This window comes from Lagenorhynchus albirostris, chromosome 3, assembly GCF_949774975.1.
Source record: "Lagenorhynchus albirostris chromosome 3, mLagAlb1.1, whole genome shotgun sequence".
NCBI classification, from domain to species: Eukaryota; Metazoa; Chordata; class Mammalia; order Artiodactyla; family Delphinidae; genus Lagenorhynchus; species Lagenorhynchus albirostris.
In genome coordinates, this window is record NC_083097.1 from 87,795,238 (window position 1) to 87,813,685 (window position 18,448).

The 18,448-nt window shown below is 37.4% G+C and overlaps 1 protein-coding gene across 3 annotated transcripts in view; it reads right to left on the reverse strand.

Annotated features, from left to right (window-relative positions):
- The window catches only part of FBXL17 (F-box and leucine rich repeat protein 17), a 478,885-nt gene that overhangs the window by 111,991 nt on the left and 348,446 nt on the right, over window positions 1-18,448 (reverse strand). Inside the window, exon 8 of one of the 3 annotated variants that reach the window (XM_060143364.1) lies at window positions 16,989-17,253. The exons of the other annotated variants lie outside the window; for them this stretch is intronic. Within the exon in view, the coding sequence (XP_059999347.1) occupies window positions 17,210-17,253 (44 nt within the window). The 3' untranslated portion in view covers window positions 16,989-17,209. Of the gene's footprint in view, window positions 1-16,988; window positions 17,254-18,448 lie in introns of those variants that run through there. 3 annotated transcript variants of the gene reach the window in all.

Below are 18,448 nucleotides of genomic sequence, written 5' to 3' on the forward strand. Positions count from 1 at the left end.
GATGAAAGAGCCAAGGTTCAGAAAAGTTAGGTAACTTGCCCAATATCACACAGCTGTAAGTGACAGAATTACAGTTTGAACCCAAAACCCAGTGCTCTCAACAACTCAGCTATGTGGGCAGATGGAAGAGTTCCAACAACTCAAAAACAAAGTTTAGTTATGTGAACAAAGTAAACTAGAGTAGGCACAAAATATTATAGAACACTGATCATGGTGAGGGCAGGGCAATTTCTTTCCATCTGAAAGGCAATTTTAGTTTCTTCTTTTAGAGTAGACACATCTGTTACTCTTTTTTTTTTGTGGTATGCGGGCCTCTCACCGCTGTGGCCTCTCCCGTTGCGGAGCACAGGCTCTGGACGCGCAGGTTCAGCGACCATGGCTCACAGGCCCAGCCGCTCTGCGGCATGTGGGATCTTCCCGGACCGGGGCATGAACCCGTGTCCCCTGCATCGGCAGGCGGACTCTCAACCACTGCGCCACCAGGGAAGCCCACATCTGTTACTCTTGATAAACTAATTCATAAATATGGAAAATACTGGACGAGACACACTAAATTATGCCCACGAAAATGCAGTTGAAAAATGTTTTTACTTTTAAGCAAATGTGATGTATAGTTACAAAAGCCCATTGAACTACAACAAAATTCTTTTAACACAAAACTTATTTTCCACATTAACAATTTGTTCAAGAACCTAGAAATAAATAAAAATGGCCCCTGAGCAAGTATTGAGAAGGAAAGCCATAGTAAATGCACTCTGTGCCTCTTGACTAGAAAGCCTTTTGCCCCTCGCTTGGAGTCTAGTGATTCTTACTTTAAGTACAAATCTAACAAGCTATGTTCTTTTCCCCTGTAGGTCAAACCACATCAAAAGCAATAAACAGAAAAGGGTGAGACATTGCTAAAGGAAGGAATACAAGAACATCAGAACAGCAAGAAACGAGAATCATGAACTTCTAATAAGTTACTCGAGAAAGATGGTAGTTGAGGTCAGAGGTTGTCAAACCGCAGCCTGCAAGTCAAATTCAACCACTGCCTATTCAATGACAAAGTTTTATTGGAAATCAGCTATGCTCACTCACTACATATCAGCCATGACTGCTTTTGTAATACAGTGGCAGCTGAGTAGCAGCAACAGAGACCACCTGGACTGCAAAACTTAAACTATTTACTACCTGGCCCTTTATAGAAAAAGTTTGTCGACCTTGTGGTTGAGGTCATTAAAACCATGAGTAAACAGCGTTCTACACCTCACTTGGCCACATGAGCCCAGCACAACTGAGTTACCCAGAAATTGTTGGCTTATCTTTAGTATATTTCAGTATATACTGTTTAATAAAGCATTGAAGGATATGATGCACTTTAGAACAGTTTCCCCCAAAATGATTTTCTTTTAACCAACACAGCTCAAACATTTCAGTTATCCAGAAATCTGATTATAAATGAAATCTAATATTAAAAAAAACTATTCAGAAGTTGAAATCTTAGAATTATTCACTGGCATAAGCAGGTGAACAAAATGAAATCATTGCGGAGGCACTTGCTAAAGTATTCTTTCTCCTTGAGATCAAAGTTTGTCTTCTAGTTTCCTCCAGGTGATCCAGTCTCAGGGCTCTAGAAGCCTTGTGTTCCCTACACTGAGCAAGTTGGAAACACTGATATCGACAAGTGAATTGGCATTTTTTGAAGAACTAGTGCTGTAATCTAAACTACTCCTTGATCTTCCCCCAAAGCATGCTAGAGAACATAATTTCCATAAAACTTTCTAACCCAATTTGAACAGTATAATGTGGACAGTGGGGAATAAATGAGTTTGATCAATTATGAATTTATATGATATGTTAGTAAGCTATTCAGGCTAAGTCTTACAATTCAGTATTTTGAACACTAATGCCATGCTACATAATTTTAAAATGGTGCATTTCAGAAAAACCTCACTAGGGCATATTTGCATATTTGGAAATCTAATTAACCCAAGCATATCTTAAAGCTTTCAAGAGAGAACATACAATAACATTTTTGTCAGCTGAATGTTTGCTTGAGGCTGTGTAAGGATTTTATCATCTGGTATAATTTAACTCTTTAGCTCCCAATTTTTACAGAGACCTGTCAGATCTAGCAATTAAGTGTGGATAGATGGAACCTTTCCCTCTCTCTGGGCCTGTGACTCTCGGGGCTGTGTGAACAGGAGGACTCCAGCCACTTCAAGAACACCATCAAGTGCCTCTGACGACCCTGCTACCTAATCCAAACCCAAATGCAAAACTGTCTCTTCTCCCTGACCTCAGATAACATAACTCTGAGCTGCCTTTCTTGCACAAACACTTGAATTAAGTGAAAAAAAAAAAAAGACCTCCACATTGCATAGAGAGCAAAACAAAACATTGTTTTTATATCTTTTGTGGTGGAAAATATTTCACAAGGAGACAGAAGCCCGGAGAGGGACGCTGCCTGACCTGCCTCCCCAGCTGCTACCTCCTCTGTCCTTCACGAATTTCCACCACTGGGGCTTTCCTCTCCCGCTACGCCAGAATCTATGCCCGTTGACAGAAAGGAGAGAGCAAAAAAAAGAGTCCAGTTCTAAGGACCTACTGGCTTCCTACTAAAAGGCAGCAGGGATTCCTGGTCACTGAGGTTGATCCATGGCCAAAGCCCTACTCTCCAGACAGCTTCCTTTGCATTTCTGGCCATTTACCTTGTCAGAGTGAAGAAAAGACCTGCAGTCCTTGCGACTGCATCTCCCCAAGGATTGCTGCAAATATGGAGGCTCCGGCTGCCAAACACTAGTTGCAACCTTATGGCCCTCACCTGTTTTGCCAAGTTCCCTGCAGATGCTCCCCTGTTACAGAAGCTGAGAGGAAAATGTAGCTCTGGCAAAAATGGAAGTCACTTATATCAGCATTAAATAGGAGACTGGATTTATGAGGAATTCTGACATGTCCAATGGAATCTAAACACACTATGTTAGAGATTTCAGGATATACTGTAAGAAAATTATGACCTTAATTTGCAACAAATACAGTCAGTTCTGCAATAAGGCTTGTTTGGAAACTGCACATTTGTTCCAACAGAATTGATACATTAGGGAAGGACTTGAGCATAATGCAAATTTCACATTTGCTTTTACTCCAAGATCTTGCTGAGAAACACTAGGTGAGCACAGAAAACTGTACCCAGCTGAACTGAATTGTGGAGAAATTTACAAAACACACGCCAGCACACATCTCAAACTTCTCATTTCACTTCCTGTGTTATGACTCAGTTATGAGCCATATTCATGCCTATCTCCCATCACAATCTTCTATCCTATTTCAGATCACCTCCCTCCACCACTTCACCCTCGGACTTGACTTCCACAAGTAAACTCCAGGTCTTCTTCAAGGTACACTGCCACATTTTTTGTAGAATCTATATAGTACTGTAGTATTAGTATGTATTCCTTGACTCTTCAATATGTGTAAACCATGCTACCATTTTCATTAAGTTCCTAACATTTAAAAATTTTGTGTCCCCCGGATGAAGTCTTTGAGTGTTTGTCCCTAACCCCTTTTTCCTCTAAGCTACAATTTTCTGTGCAGCGTGATGAATTTAGAAACATGTATGTCACCTTATAACAGAACTGACTGTAAATTAGGTTTCATTGTTTTATTAAAGATCAAAGAAAGGGCAGAGGACAGAATCAATAACATTTTAGTTGATAAAAAGAAACAATTGCGTTCATGTATCTTGCCAGGTGGTAACAATCAGTTCCTGTGATAATCCTCTTGGCATTTTGGAGCACAATGGACTCCCTTCTCACCACGCCGCAGCTCAGCTCAGATGGCATCTCCTCCAGTAAACCCTTTGAAATCTCCAGACACTGCCAGAGTCTGTACTAGATGCACCCACCATGTCTCACATGTTTCCAAGCCGCCTGCTTATACCTTTGGCACAGGCCAAGTCACATCACACTGCAATTCCGTTTACTTATTATCCTCATTCACTAGCCTGTGGGCTCTTTCGAGCCATCTTTGCACCTGTAGTTGGACTCTGAGCGCGTCACATAGTGTTTAGCAAAGGGGAGATGACTAGCAAATGCTTGTGAAGAAAGAATAAAGGAGTGTTCAGTTGTTTGTATCACTCATAGCCTTGAGCAGTGCTTTACACAGAGCAGGCACTCAACAGACATTGTTAAATAAATGAAAGAAAAGGAAACAAAAAAGTGTACTTACTTAGAGATAGGGAAACAGTGAGCAAAGTCATCTCTTGAAATTGTCACATAAAGCCTTCATATTAATAATGTACATTTATCTTTATAGATGAATAGGAAAGGAAGAGGACTACGATATTTTATTTTATAACCATGATAGAACAGTTAAATTTCTCAAAAAGGTTGTCTGGCTCAGTTCTACCATCAAGCAGGTCAACTGTTAAGTCTTCCAACCAGGTGGGTGCTCATTTCATTTTAAACATATTCAAAGATTATATATTCTGTCTCTTGGTAACCTTAGACAATGCTTATTGATATTTTATAATCAAGAAATCCCTTCCAATGTAAAAGTAAGCTATCCCTTGCTACTTTAAACTAATTTTCTTTTGTTTCTTCTTCCGTAGGGATAGAGAACTGATCTGCATTCTTATGATAAACCTCTGTATACGATAAGACAGTTATTAAGTCATCTCTTAGCTTTCTATTTTCCTGGCTAAGCAACCAAACTCCTTTTAATCTTTCCCCACATGACCTATTTTACATCCCATTAAGCATTTCTGTTGTTTTGCTACAGACCTTTTCCAATTTTCACACTTCCTTTTAAAATGTAGAAATTCAAAGTCGACAAAATAATTTAATAAAAGCTTATACAACACCAAACATAACAAAGGATTATTTCCTACCTCCCTAAATGCCAGCATCATAGGAGTTTTATAGCACACTTTGCTGAAAGCCAACAAGCTCTTACAGCCTCTCCGTGTCCGCTGGTCCTCACGCACTCCCTGAACGCATGGTGTCTGAGGTGGGCCTGGCACCCACATTCTCTCTGTGGACAGTTGCTCAGAGGTGCCCTGAGCACACGCTACACCCTCTGTTCTGCTCTCACCAGCTCGCTGAACTAGAGCTTCGGGGGTGTGGCGCTGGTTCCAGGTGGGCCTCGTCTTAATTTTCTGTAGTTCTAGCCGCAAAGGAGCTGCATGTGCCTTTTGCGGAGCAAGGCTGGCCCTTGTAGTCTTGTTTTAGGGTGAGCACCGCTCTGCTGACTCTCCTGGAGCTCAGTCTTTTTCTTGTCCTATCTGTGCTTGGACAACCTTCCTCCCTCTGCTGACAGTATAGTTTGCTTTTCTCTCTTAGGATATAACCTTGAATTTGTTCCATATTTTTGAAATGTGATTTATATAATTTATTAAGATCATTTCAAATTCTAGTTCTAGCTTTCCAAGCATCGTAACCCCTGTTAGCTTAGTGTAATCTCCAAACTTAATCAGTATGCCTTTTATTCTGTCGCTCAGGAATTAATGAAAAGGCAGAATGGAATCTATCATGAGCACCAGGGCTGAATTCTTAAGATCTTCAATTAACAGGCCCTTACAGCTTACAATAAGGACTTTAGAGAGTAATCTCCTAAAAAATTTTTTTTTAAAAAAACATGTTTACCTAATTGTGATTGTCTTGGGATCTACTTAGACAAAATCTTATTTATTGATAAAGGGTAGTAATTTATGGGGTGGAATTAAAGGTGATAGTGAATTGATAATGACTTTATCCATTGCTTTCCTTTAGCCTGTATGGGTTAATATTTCATCAGAGAAGGAAATTATACCACTTTGGGTAGATTTGCTATTCACAAAACAGAGCAATAAAATTATAACCAAGATTTTGTAATGATGCTTTTTATTATACTGGTTATTGTCACTGTGCAACTTAAAACTAAATCAATACCTATTAATTAACTATTAAAATGTAAAAAGATTTTAAGTCAATATAAGAAACTAAAGGTAGAAACTTGATCAGTCTAGGTAGTTGTGACAGTGGTATTATCATGAGATCAAGTTGCTGAATTATTCAACAAAATACTAAGTAAACTGCAGACAGAAGCAAAAACTAGTGAAAAGTAACTAAAATTAAGTGCATTCAGCTAAAATGATTGTTAGCTTCTAAACTTCAAACTAGATATCCTATTTATATAGTTAAAAAAGGGTAAAGCAATTACGTCAATAGTTGCAAAGTCTTTCTTCATTGGTAATTTTTAACTAGATAAGTGAATTTAATTTCTACTAAAAAATATTTGATCCTAGAGCAATTTCCACCAGACATTTCTGTCATTGTTGCTACAATCTTCAAAGATTGAAGACAATGAACAATAATGTCCTTAAAGAGTAGTGTTCAGTCAGTTAATCAAAAATATTTATTGACTGAAAATTTGATTGCTATATGAAATCTCTTTCTTGATTATTTCCTAATTTCTTTTAGTTCCAGGTTCAGTTATTTTAGATTACTAAGTTGTTTTGTGCAACTGTTTTAGATGTTTACAAAACTGCATGCACAAAAATGGGTCAAGGGAGAATTACAAAAAATTATCTCACTAGACTCCGATTTATGGAATGTTTCATAAAGGGATATCTGCTGTTAACAGAAAAAGGAAAATATATCAAAAAAGGAAAAAATATCTGAGCTGTGATGTTCAGCAAAGAGTTAGTGAACTGACCTTGGAATAGTATTGTATAAACACACAATTCTCCCGCATTTAGTTTTCTGCTGGCATATACACTCTGTCTGCATATAATGTTAATGCATCATTTATTTATATCAAAAGGCTGCCCTAGACAATCATCCTAAAAATATAGTAAGATAACAGTCTTTGTTCTGGGAGTAAAAGAACTTGAGAAAGTTCTCATTCTTAAAATATGCCATTTTATAAAATCAATTCTCAGATATTCAGTGTCTAGTCATTGAGCTATGGATTGCCTATAAATGTGCTCAAATACTTCTCCTCTTCCTTTTTTTCATGTATTGGCTTTGAATGCTCATTAGCATATCCAGGACAAGACAGGCTGGGTGATGCAAATCTACCAATTTAGAAGCCTTGCCAAAAACTTGTGGAAATTCACTTCCCTACAGTAATCTTATTTTTCATTACAGTTCTTGAAATATGTTTAATTAACAGGATTAAATCCAAGGTCAGGTAAACAGATCACATAAAGAAATATCATAATACACATTCAATTCTAATATATCATCAACTTATAATGTATTCTTACTAAATACTATCTGATATTTGTATTTTTATTTTATATAGTTTTCAAGATTAAAGATGTAAGTGAACCCTTTTAAAACTAATATATTTAAAAATTTGTTTTGGAACAATCTATTCCATTAAAGAGGACTTGAAAAAAACATGTCATTGCCTGAGATTTGGATACTTTTTTATTATAGTATTTTTCATTCTAATGGCATTAGGATTACTGGAATTTGACTTATGAATTGAAATGGGTTGGATGAACTTACTATTTTCCTAGGTAATACACAAAGAATTCTAGAAATCAAAAGGATGCATGGAATCTGAATCAATCTAAATGTAAATTTGACAGTTCATTTTTGTTACAATGATAATTGAAGTTTTTGAAATAACAAGCTTAAAAATAACACCAAAGATCCCATTTGTAAGGTTCAATGAGGAATCTTGCTCTTACTAGATTGTTTTGTTTTTCCTAGCTTAGTTAAATCTGATTTTTCCAAAAAGAAACTTAAAGACAGTTGACCTAACATAGGTAACAAAGTTTTATGGGGGAAATGTTTAATGTTCTAACATGAAGATAATTATACCAATAGTGGGTATGTAATAAAGTGGTTGTATAATATCAAAATGAACATAAATATTAGTTTACTCCAACCCTTTGTTTTATAATACATTGAACAAATGTGGACTTGATAACAGGAAATTCAACAAAAGGTTAGAATGGTTATGTTTGTATATTTGAATGGCGGTGATGGGGATTTTTTTCCCCTACAATTTCTATATCTTTCAAATATTTGACTATGAATATCATGTTTACAGACAAATAAAAAGGTATTAATAAGCTAAATACAATTGTGAGAAGACTGGAAGATTTCTGCTAGCATTCTCCAAGAGATCATAAATCTCCAGATGTTATATATGATACAAGCTGACTTCTCTCAGGGCTGATATACGGCCACTTGGAAGAATCATGACTTTATTTTAAAAGTCTATCTTATCTTCACTAGTTACAAGTATAAAGAACATTTTTTTTCTTTCATAATTGAGATTTATTGGTTGTTTTGAGGATCAGTACGCAGACATTTCAAGTTGTACACAATTCTTAACATAATGTACCAAAAATATAAAAAATCATGTAATTGTGATTCTTTTCTGAACAGTTATTCCAGTGACTTTCCAGTTTAAAATTTGGAGGCAAATTTTCCTTGACAGGATATCAAGTACCAATATCTTCAAATATTGATATGCTGTTACATCGTAAGTCCCACTAATTCACAATTTAATATCATATACACTACATACTCAAATTGTCAATTGTTCACAGCACGTTAACAAAGTTACTGGAAGAACTGGACTGCCACCACCAAAGATGTTACAGAATGCACAAAATTCTGCCCAGGAGAGCCAAGATCAAGGAGTGAGTGGTTTGCTTTAGGAAACAATTCTACCAAAAACAACATGGGAAGAGAAACACTTTAAAGAACATTTTTAAGTATTAAGCAAGCAGAAGAATCTAGAATTCTGTATCTGCAATGTTTCTTCTCATCACTGAATGTCCCTTAAACCAACAATTATTGAAGTTGATATAAGAATGTCTGAAATATGGGGGAAAAAGATATTTGAATTGTTCATGCTTATTTGAAGCTAATACACAGCATTCAGTCAACAAAGAGTTATTGGGTAAATTGTTAATTTTACGCAGTACTAGATACTGGACAAAAATGAAGAAAAAAAGACCTACACTTTCCTTCTCAGGGCTCATAATGTATAAACTCAAAGACTAGGTGGCGGTGACACTGGTATCAGGGATCTGAGGGCAGGTAGGGTCTGCCCATGATCTCCTGTGATTGTAAAGTTTGCGCTTTCAGTTTGACTATTTGGGGACACCCATTCCAGACAATCATGGGAGATAAGATGTGAGTAGAAAAAGAAACATATTTTATTTTTTAAAATGTGCTTGAATGACATTTTTTTCTCTTACTTCTTGAGACATTTCATGTTATGGCAAACAACTGGAGGAAAAGAAAAGGATAGGACAGTAAAAGAGATCATGGAACAGACTTCCATATAAATAAATAGTGCTTAAATTGTGGTCTCAGGCTGTAACATCTAGAGATAAAACACAATTCTAGTCTTGCTGGAGGGAAATTATAAGTATTAGAATACACTAAGAGAATGAGAGACATTTTAAATCCACATTCACCTCCATTCCCTTCCCACTTTCCAAGCTCATTATCACTGGGAATTGACTGCAAAAAGGGGTTGGAAATTTCAAGGATGTTTGCTATTTAAGAACCAAATTAAAATGAAAAAAGGCTTATCCCTTGCCACTATTATAGGACAAAGAATATATAGTTGGGTGTAGACATGCTAAATCTTATTCGTGTACTATACTAAATTATTCATTGAAGATAATTCTTTCTAAGCAGGTTTACAAAGAATGATAATATACTATTTAGTAAAAACGGGGGGTTACTAAACTGTGCATATCCCAAATGGTTTTTTTTTTTGCGGTACGCGGTCCTCTCACTGCCATGGCCTCTCCCGCTGCGGAGCACAGGCTCCGGACGTGCAGGCTCAGCGGCCATGGCTCACGGGCCCAGCCGCTCCGTGGCATGTGGGATCTTCCCGGACCGGGGCACGAACCCGTGTCCCCTGAATCGGCAGGCGGACTCTCAACCACTGCGCCACCAGGGAAGCCCAGAGATAATTTTTTTTTAAAGAAAAATATACTACTGAACACAGAGGTCAGATTTTTTTAAAGGAAAAATACTACTGAACAGAGATGAACTGCTTATTATTGTGTTGTGAGGGGCATATAGGGGCCTTGTATATAAGCTTGATGATACTTTACAGCTGCTACCTGAGAGTCTTCACCTGAACTCCATGGTCATCCCATGGATTGGCGCCAGGGAGACATGATTAATGAGTTCTACATGGACATATACACGTGCATTTCTCTGGGCAGGAGGTTCATACCTTTCATCAGATAATGATTACATAAAGTGCTTGTTCAAGAGTAAAAGCTAGCACATAGTTTGTTCTTTCAATAAACTTAAGTAATATTCCTTGTACGGCTGGATTCGTGAAAGACAGCAGGGTGATTAGAGGAGGGGCTGGAGGGGACGGGGTGGATGCCAGAAGGCAGCTGCAGCTGGGCACACACAGGCTGGGAACCTATGCTTGAGAGGGGAGAGGAGTGGAAGGCTGTGATTCTCAAACTTCAGCATGACCAGAATCACCTGGAGGGCTTGTGAAAACAGATTGCCGAGCCCCATCCCCAGAGTTTCTGGTTCTGTCGGTCTGTGGTGGGGCCTGAGAAGTTGCATTTCGGACAAGTTTCCAGGTAGTGCTGGATAAGGAACCACATATAAGGGTTGAGGCCTAGGCTCTGGGGCCTGATGGGGTTTAAATCCTTTGTCTACTACTTACTAGTATGGAATCGTTGACAAGTTACTTAACCTCTCTCCACCTCAGTTTTCTAATCTGTAAAGTGGGGATGATTATACCTAATGAAATTTAATAGGATAATGCATGTAAAGTGCTTATGCCAGTGCATGACATATAATAAAGTTATACACACACACATACATACTTGGATTAAACAAAATTATGTAATACTGAAAACTTCCATAGACAATATGTTAAATCAAAGGAAGCTGAGTATGATATAGTTTTGTCTTTCAGATAAATAAACCCTTTTCAAATTACTGAGTCAAGTTAATCATATCATTTCTATTTCCTTCAATTTGCAGCATTTCAATCACAGCAGGCCCACCAATGCTAAGGGAATCCATGGTAACCATACAAAGTAAACATCCACCTACCCATTAGTGCCAGCAATTATTTGGCATTTGTTATGTTAGTTAAACTGTGTAATGGTGTGTGAGAAATCAGTTTCTGCTTCCTTGACCCTTTGGAAAGCTGGTTTTCCAACCCAGTATGCCTTGCTGAGACTCCAGAGTCTGACAGCTGTGACTTCCGGCACTGATTCTCTCACACGCCTCTTCTGAAAATGAGGCAGCAAACATTGAGGTCTCCTCTAAAAGAGTAAGAATCTATTACAGGGACTTGATTATTGATAATGACCATTTCTATTTTGGGGCTAACAGCTAACTAAGGACTTTTATTGTTCATTTTAATAAGTATTCATCATGAACCCTGAACTGTCCTTCAGAGAACATTAATTTTAGATGCATGAGATACACAAGAACACAATGAAAGGATTATTTTCATGCCTTTAGATTTCAAGAAATATAACCTGTTTACTTATACTGAAGATGTACACAGAAAAGGAAAAGAGATTTAAAAATAAAGAAATAAACTTTAACAAGAACAGTTTTAAATATAAATGCATCTTCATGCTCTCATAAATCCTTAACCTTAATTCTAAAGATATTACAGACCTAAAAACTACACAGAAATTTTACCTAATAAAATAATATTTTTTAACTCTATGTATATTTACTGTCTCCTTAGTAAAATATCCTGTATTAAATTCTGGAAGAGATACAAAAGTGAATAGTGCTTGACTGTTATCAGGGAACTGATACTTCAAAGAGGAGATGATACACGATAGTGAGGGGAAAAGGGAGGGCATTTGAGGCATGGGCAAGGTCACAGAGACTGGACTGAGGCTGAGAATGAGAAGAAGCCCGGCTTGGCTTGAGGAAGAGCTCATGCTGGAGAGAAGCAGGAGATAAAGTGAAATAGAAGGAGACCTGGGGGTGAAAATGAATTCTTTGGACCTGATCGTCCCTTTCATAGTCAAAGGCCTTCTTAGCCAGAATCCTGATGTTATCATAGCATTTTATTTTTCCTTACTGTTTCTGCACCCCTGTGCTGGTCACAGATACGCCTTCTCTGTCTCCACAGCGATAGAGATTTGACTAAGGGAGTAACCCTTTGCTACAGGCAGACAGAAAGAGTAGAGGTGGAGAGCTGCTGAGTCAAGGCAGGGAGACGAGGAGAGACCGGACTACGTCATTGTTATCTACTCCTTTGGGCTTTAAGTGTCCCACTGGTCTAACGAACATTTGCTCTACTCCTGCCAGAAGAAAGTATGTTTTCTTTAAAGAAATCTGGGTTGGCAGTGGCAGCTTCTATTTTAAAGCATAATACAATATGGCACCAGGGCAGGGGACATTATATGAGAAAAACATTCTCCTCGATACTCTTGCCAGCATGTGAAAGGGAGAAAAACCAATGAATAAACATAGTAAGTAAAAACAAATAGTTATTCCCGAGCCACACCCAGATGACGTTTTTACTCCACCATGTTGGTTGACCTCTTCCACTACTTTCCTTCATTGTAGCCAAGAACACAATGCCTCCCTATGGATAAAGCTATGTTTGCATATAACTTGATTACAGAAATACAGAGACTTGAACCAAGGCTGATTATGAAAATGTTAAACATGACTCCTTGGTCATTGTGCAACATTTCTAATATAATTTTAGAGCAATACAGAGTGGAGTCCTAACTATAATGATAACTTAATGAGAAGAGTCACATATTAGGTGAAAAAAAAAAAAAAGACAAGAATGAACCCTGAGCACAGGGTAAAATACATTTGAAAATACATACCCTCCCCTTAAAGTCAGATTCTCATCTTTAACTGATATGCAGATAATACATAAATGGATTTTCTTTCATTTGTAAACACAAAATCTTAAAAGGATATTTGTACTTTAAGAAACATCAGGGCATATTTTACAGAATTAGAGTACTGGGCCATCAATATTGACCTTATCTATACAAAAGATTTTTATATTAGGATGTCAAGGAAATGTACCAGGTTCACATAAAAACAAGTCCTTCAATATTCAGTCACACAACTATGAAGTGAGTACTCTTATAATCCTTTCACTCAATGCATTGATGAGTAAAATATATGGCAATGAACTTGGCCATGGAAACAACACTTTTATTTCAAAATGAAACTTTGCTGAGAACCAGAGGAAAAACGCATCCATTTTCTCAGGGTGCTACACTGGTTATACCTCATTGATGAAGAATTTAGGTTAATTGGTAGGACTCACAGACAAGGGTTCTATAAACCATTTTACTGAGCATACATCCTGATTATAATGTCATGTTAAGAAATGGAGTGCGATCTGTCTTCGTGTCATATTTAATAGATTTCTAGTAAATAGCCCACAAGTGCTCCTTCCAACAGGTGATGAATTATATTAATGCCCTGTTGTACTTTCCTAATTAAGGGTCTGGCAGGATTTCCATTATAATCAAGACTCCTCCGAGGGAGGGAACAAAAGGAGTGTTTTTCATGTTTCCTGGCACTGACCACAGGGCTTCCCTCATGCTCCACTATGGGGGCCATGGGGAACACACCTATGAGGCCTCTCTCAGAAAAAAGTTTGGGAAGTTGGCTGTTTAATTATTAGCAACGTCCGTTTTTATCAAGTCGTTCCCTTTCTTTTCCTAGCTTACTTGCCCTTTCTCTCAGCCTCTGCTTCTCTACTTTCTTACTCAAAGGCATCCTATTCTCCTTCATCAGGGGTGGACTTGATGACTTCTCTTTGATCCATTTTCTTTCCCAGACTTGGTTGCTGCCCTGCTGTTTGCTCTGGAAGAAATCTGTCCGCCCTGCATCTGAGCTGCACAGTGTCAGCATTCTTTGCCTTTTGAATAACAATGAAGGACCTTCATAAACAAAACCAATACTAAGATGGCAAAGGGAGAGGGGTATACGGTTGATGAGGAACCTCTCTCCACACAATAAACATGAACTTATCAGAAAATTCAGAGGATAAAGCTACAGCCTCTAAGGTCCACCCCCAAAGTAACGTTTCTAACAGTGAGAACGTCAGAACAGCTAAGCCAGACGAGGTGGGTAGAGCCTGGGTAGGACTGGAAGCTGATGCCTTGCATGTTCCCCAAGTTATTTTGTGGGCATGCATCACATCCCACCCGCATTAACACTTATCAGAAATTGAAATAGAAGGGATTGGGCGGTGCAGGGAATAACAAAAGTAGAGGGGAGCATAGGACAAAGGGGAAGACACAATGATAAAAAAGGTGGAGGGGTGTTCTGGATTGGTTTAACCTGCTTTGAAATGAACAAAAAAAATTTGAGGACCTAAAGAGAAGAAATGGAGTGGCCAATCATGCCTCTCAGACATAAGTAATTTTTATTTTTTTATTATTATTATTATTTGCGGTACACGGGCCTCTCACTGCTGCACCCTCTACCGTTGCAGAGCACAGGCTCCGGACGCGCAGGCTCAGCAGCCATGGCCCACAGGCCCAGCCGCTCCGCGGCATGTGGGATCCTCCCAGACCGGGGCACGAACCTGTGTCCCCTGCATCGGCAGGCAGACTCTCAACCACTGTGCCACCAGGGAGGCCCCTATTTTAATTTTTTATTATTTATTTTATTTTTTCCATGAGTGATTTTAAATCTTGTTATTTCCATCACAGGCAGACTGTGTGGTCTCATGAGCAAGCACAGCCTTGGGGGCTTGCACAGGTGAGGATTTTGATTCTCAGCTTTTCCCCTTATGAGCTGGTTCATCAACTTGGACAAGTCACCTGGGGACAATAACATAAACTACCTGGAGCTATTATGAAGGCAGGCTTAGATATTTAAAACATTTTCAGAGTCACAGTCACATTTCCATCTCCTATTATGAACTTTCAAGCTATTTAATTCTTTAAATTTGTAACATAAGTTGTGCTTAATTCTTATTTTTATAAAATTCAGACATAGTGTATTGACTATTAACAAGTGAGCACACATTTTTGGAATGACAATATTAACAAAGGTCTACTCCCTCATCCTGTGAGGTCCCCAGAGGTACTCTGGATCTAATTCCAGGGTAGAGGAAGCCAGCCACGCAATTTCAGTTCCCAGGTGCCCATGAGTTTCTGGTATCCACTTGCTATAAGGCACACTGCATTCTTCTAATGACCTATCCCTTTGCTCATACCCAAGCAAAGTTTTACTTCTTGCACTAAAACAGCCTAAAACAGTTAAATCAAAGTTAAATAAAAATTAAAAATGGTTATCACACCATCTAGCTCCTTACCTGTTTTGCACTGGAATTATATGATCATAGAGGGGGAAATAATCTGATATGCTTTTAAGGTGGATAAAAGATATTTAAATATTGAAAGACATTATTCAGAAAATTAGTATTCATTTTAGCACACGATAAGGATATTGTGCATAGAATCCCCATATATTCATCTTTGGACAAAAAGAAGGAAGTATTTCTGTTGCTGAAGTTGTATATACTTTTCTAGAGTAAAAACTTTATACTAAGCTTTTGTAGAAAATCAGAATGAATTAGTACGGTGTATATGATAATCTACTATGTCATCGTGCCAGAAGTTTGACCAATTCCTTTTCATGGAAGTTTGAAAATGTCAAGTTCGTTTTTAAACCCATGGCTAGTTTCATCTACTTTAAACCAAAAGTGACAAAATAGGAATTGACTGGGGGGAAAATTCTGCAATCCACTGTTCTTAATATTGGATAATCCATGTGAAGCAGGTTTACCACAAACTGCTGTGACAGAACAAAGATGACAGATAAACTCCTGTGACCAAATTAATTGGAAATAGGTGCCTCAGACTTGTGATCCTATTTCAGTTTTTGAAAGAATTATATGCACCTTCAGAGCATGCCACGTCTAAGGATGATTAGTCCTTGTACCTCTGGCATCAGGCTGATATGGCATGTTGCCAAGTGTCTCAAGAGAAAGCTAAAAAGTTCAGTGGAGGTGGTGCAGACTGTGTAGCTATTCCAGGATTACCTCAGAGAACATTCTGGCTTTTCTGTTGAAAGCCTGTCAGAGTTTGATATCTATTCTCTTTGTGCCTATGATGTGTGTTTTCAGACTGCCCTAAGTGGACCTTCTTAAACTGGTCTCTTGTTTTTTTTCACTCTGCCATACTGCTAAGAAACGTAATATAAAGCAACTTTAGGCATTTTTTTTTTTTTTGGTACGCGGGCCTCTCACTGTTGTGGCCTCTCCCGTTGTGGAGCACAGGCTCCAGACACGCAGGCTCAGCGGCCATGGCTCACGGGCCCAGCCACTCCACGGCATGTGGGATCTTCCCAGACCAGGGCACGAACCCGTGTCCCCTGCATCGGCAGGCGGACTCCCAACCACTGTGCCACCAGGGAAGCCCTAGATATACATTTTTTTATACTGTTAAATTTACTTCTTGCCTTGTCAAACCGACCATAACTAAGATAATACATGGAAACCTGAAATAAATAATTATTTTAATAGAGAGGGTTTTTGTTGGCATGTTTAATTCTCTCATCACAAAAGACATCAATGCTCTCAACTTAACTTTTTTAGGGCTAAGAAAAATTGTAAGATTAAACACCCAAAAAAAGCAGCTTATTCAAATGTTAGAACAACAGAACACAAGCATAACACTGATTTAGATATATTTATCATTTTACTTGCAATGTGAATAAGGTTACAAGAAGTATCCCTATTTACATTAAAAGAACTCAAACTTCAGTATCATATATTGATAGCCTTTTGAATGTAACAGGAATACACACTGAAATCAAGTAAACTGTTTAAAACAGATCTAAATCACTTAGAATAGTCTATTAAATTATATTTTATTGGAATTATGTTGACAACTCGATAATTATTTTAATTAAAAAATAAAGCATATACATTAACACACTAAACGTTCTAGTTAATAGTGACACATTTAAGAATGTGCAGCCCTATTTATAATAACAATTTTGAAAACTATCAGTCGCTCAAAATTTAACAATATATTCCAGTAATCACATTTGAAGGTGGAAATATCTAACAAATAATATCATTTTAACCTTACTGTAAAATCAATTGTGGGAAAGCTATGTTTATATGGTTGAGCAATATTTTTTCGAATATAAAAGCTACTAAATTTTCCAAAAGTCCATACAAATTTACTGACATCTTAGGTTGAAAATTACTAATAAACTCGGGCCAAAAAAGTCACATAACTGAAACTTTAACACATTTTTTAGCAACAGCATTTATAAAAGGATGGCTGTATATGATCTGCTCCTTTGAGAAGAGAGAGAAGGAAAAACACAGGAGTCAAATTTAAAATATATGATAGCTCATACACTTTAGATATTTTGTCTGTACAATACTTGATTATTTGAAAAAAAAAGTGGCATTAAGAGAACTGTATTTTCTAAGTGATATATAAAAGCCAAAACCACATAAATAGTGCAGATTTCCAGCTTTTCATAACTGCTACTGCTTAATTTTTTAACCAACACTCATCTTTTCTTAAAAGAAAACAATATCAGATTCATAATGATCAGGCAGATAAGTAAAAATTTTTCTCCAGGTGCTAAAACCTATCCTGAAAAAAAAAATAAGATTTTCATTTTAAAAGAATAATAACAATCAATTAAAGAATGAAATCTACTATAAGCCAGGTGGTTTGTATAAGTTCTTTATGCCCTCCTTCGTAAATTCTTCAATTTTTTTCAGGTGAGAAAAAAGGCTCACGTATATTTAGTAGCCCAAGACACATACCTAATAAGAAAGTAGTAGTGATTCAGCCTGAGGCCTGCTCATGCTCTTTGCATGTTGTGTGTCCAGAAAATAAAACCCGTCTTCGGTGGGCATCTTGTTATCGTTTTTAAGGAATGTCTACTATAAAGATATGCAAAGCCAAGAAATGTAGCATAATTTAGCACATGTTGAATAGATGCTCTGCCACCACAGCTGGTTATGGGAAGACTGAAAAATGGGTTTGAGTGTCCTTAGGAATGATTGAAAAGCTCTGGTCAGGCCAAGCAATGACTAAATCTATACCTATTTTAATGATAAAGACAACACTTTGATAGTGTTTAATTCATCATGGATGGAGTAGGTGAAATTGAGCTGATGCTGATAGCTGAGAGAATTATTTTCTAAACTAATTAAATCTTTTTGTATAAATATAGGCTAAAAGAGAACACTGTTGGATTTATTTTTTTATACCTACATGTTTGAAAACAAACAAAAGTTAACTAATGATAATTTTAAGTCACCAATACAAACACAAATATCGTCAGGTTTACTTTAGTGCACAGAGACAATTTTAATATATTTCTTCTTTTTCTAAAAGAAAAATAATTAAAAAAATAAAGATCAAATGACAAAAAATTCAAATGTCCTCTTCATAATATATGCTGTATGTAATATAGCTACAATATCCTGAATTCTATGATTAGTCTGAAACCAAGTAATTCTATATCTAGGA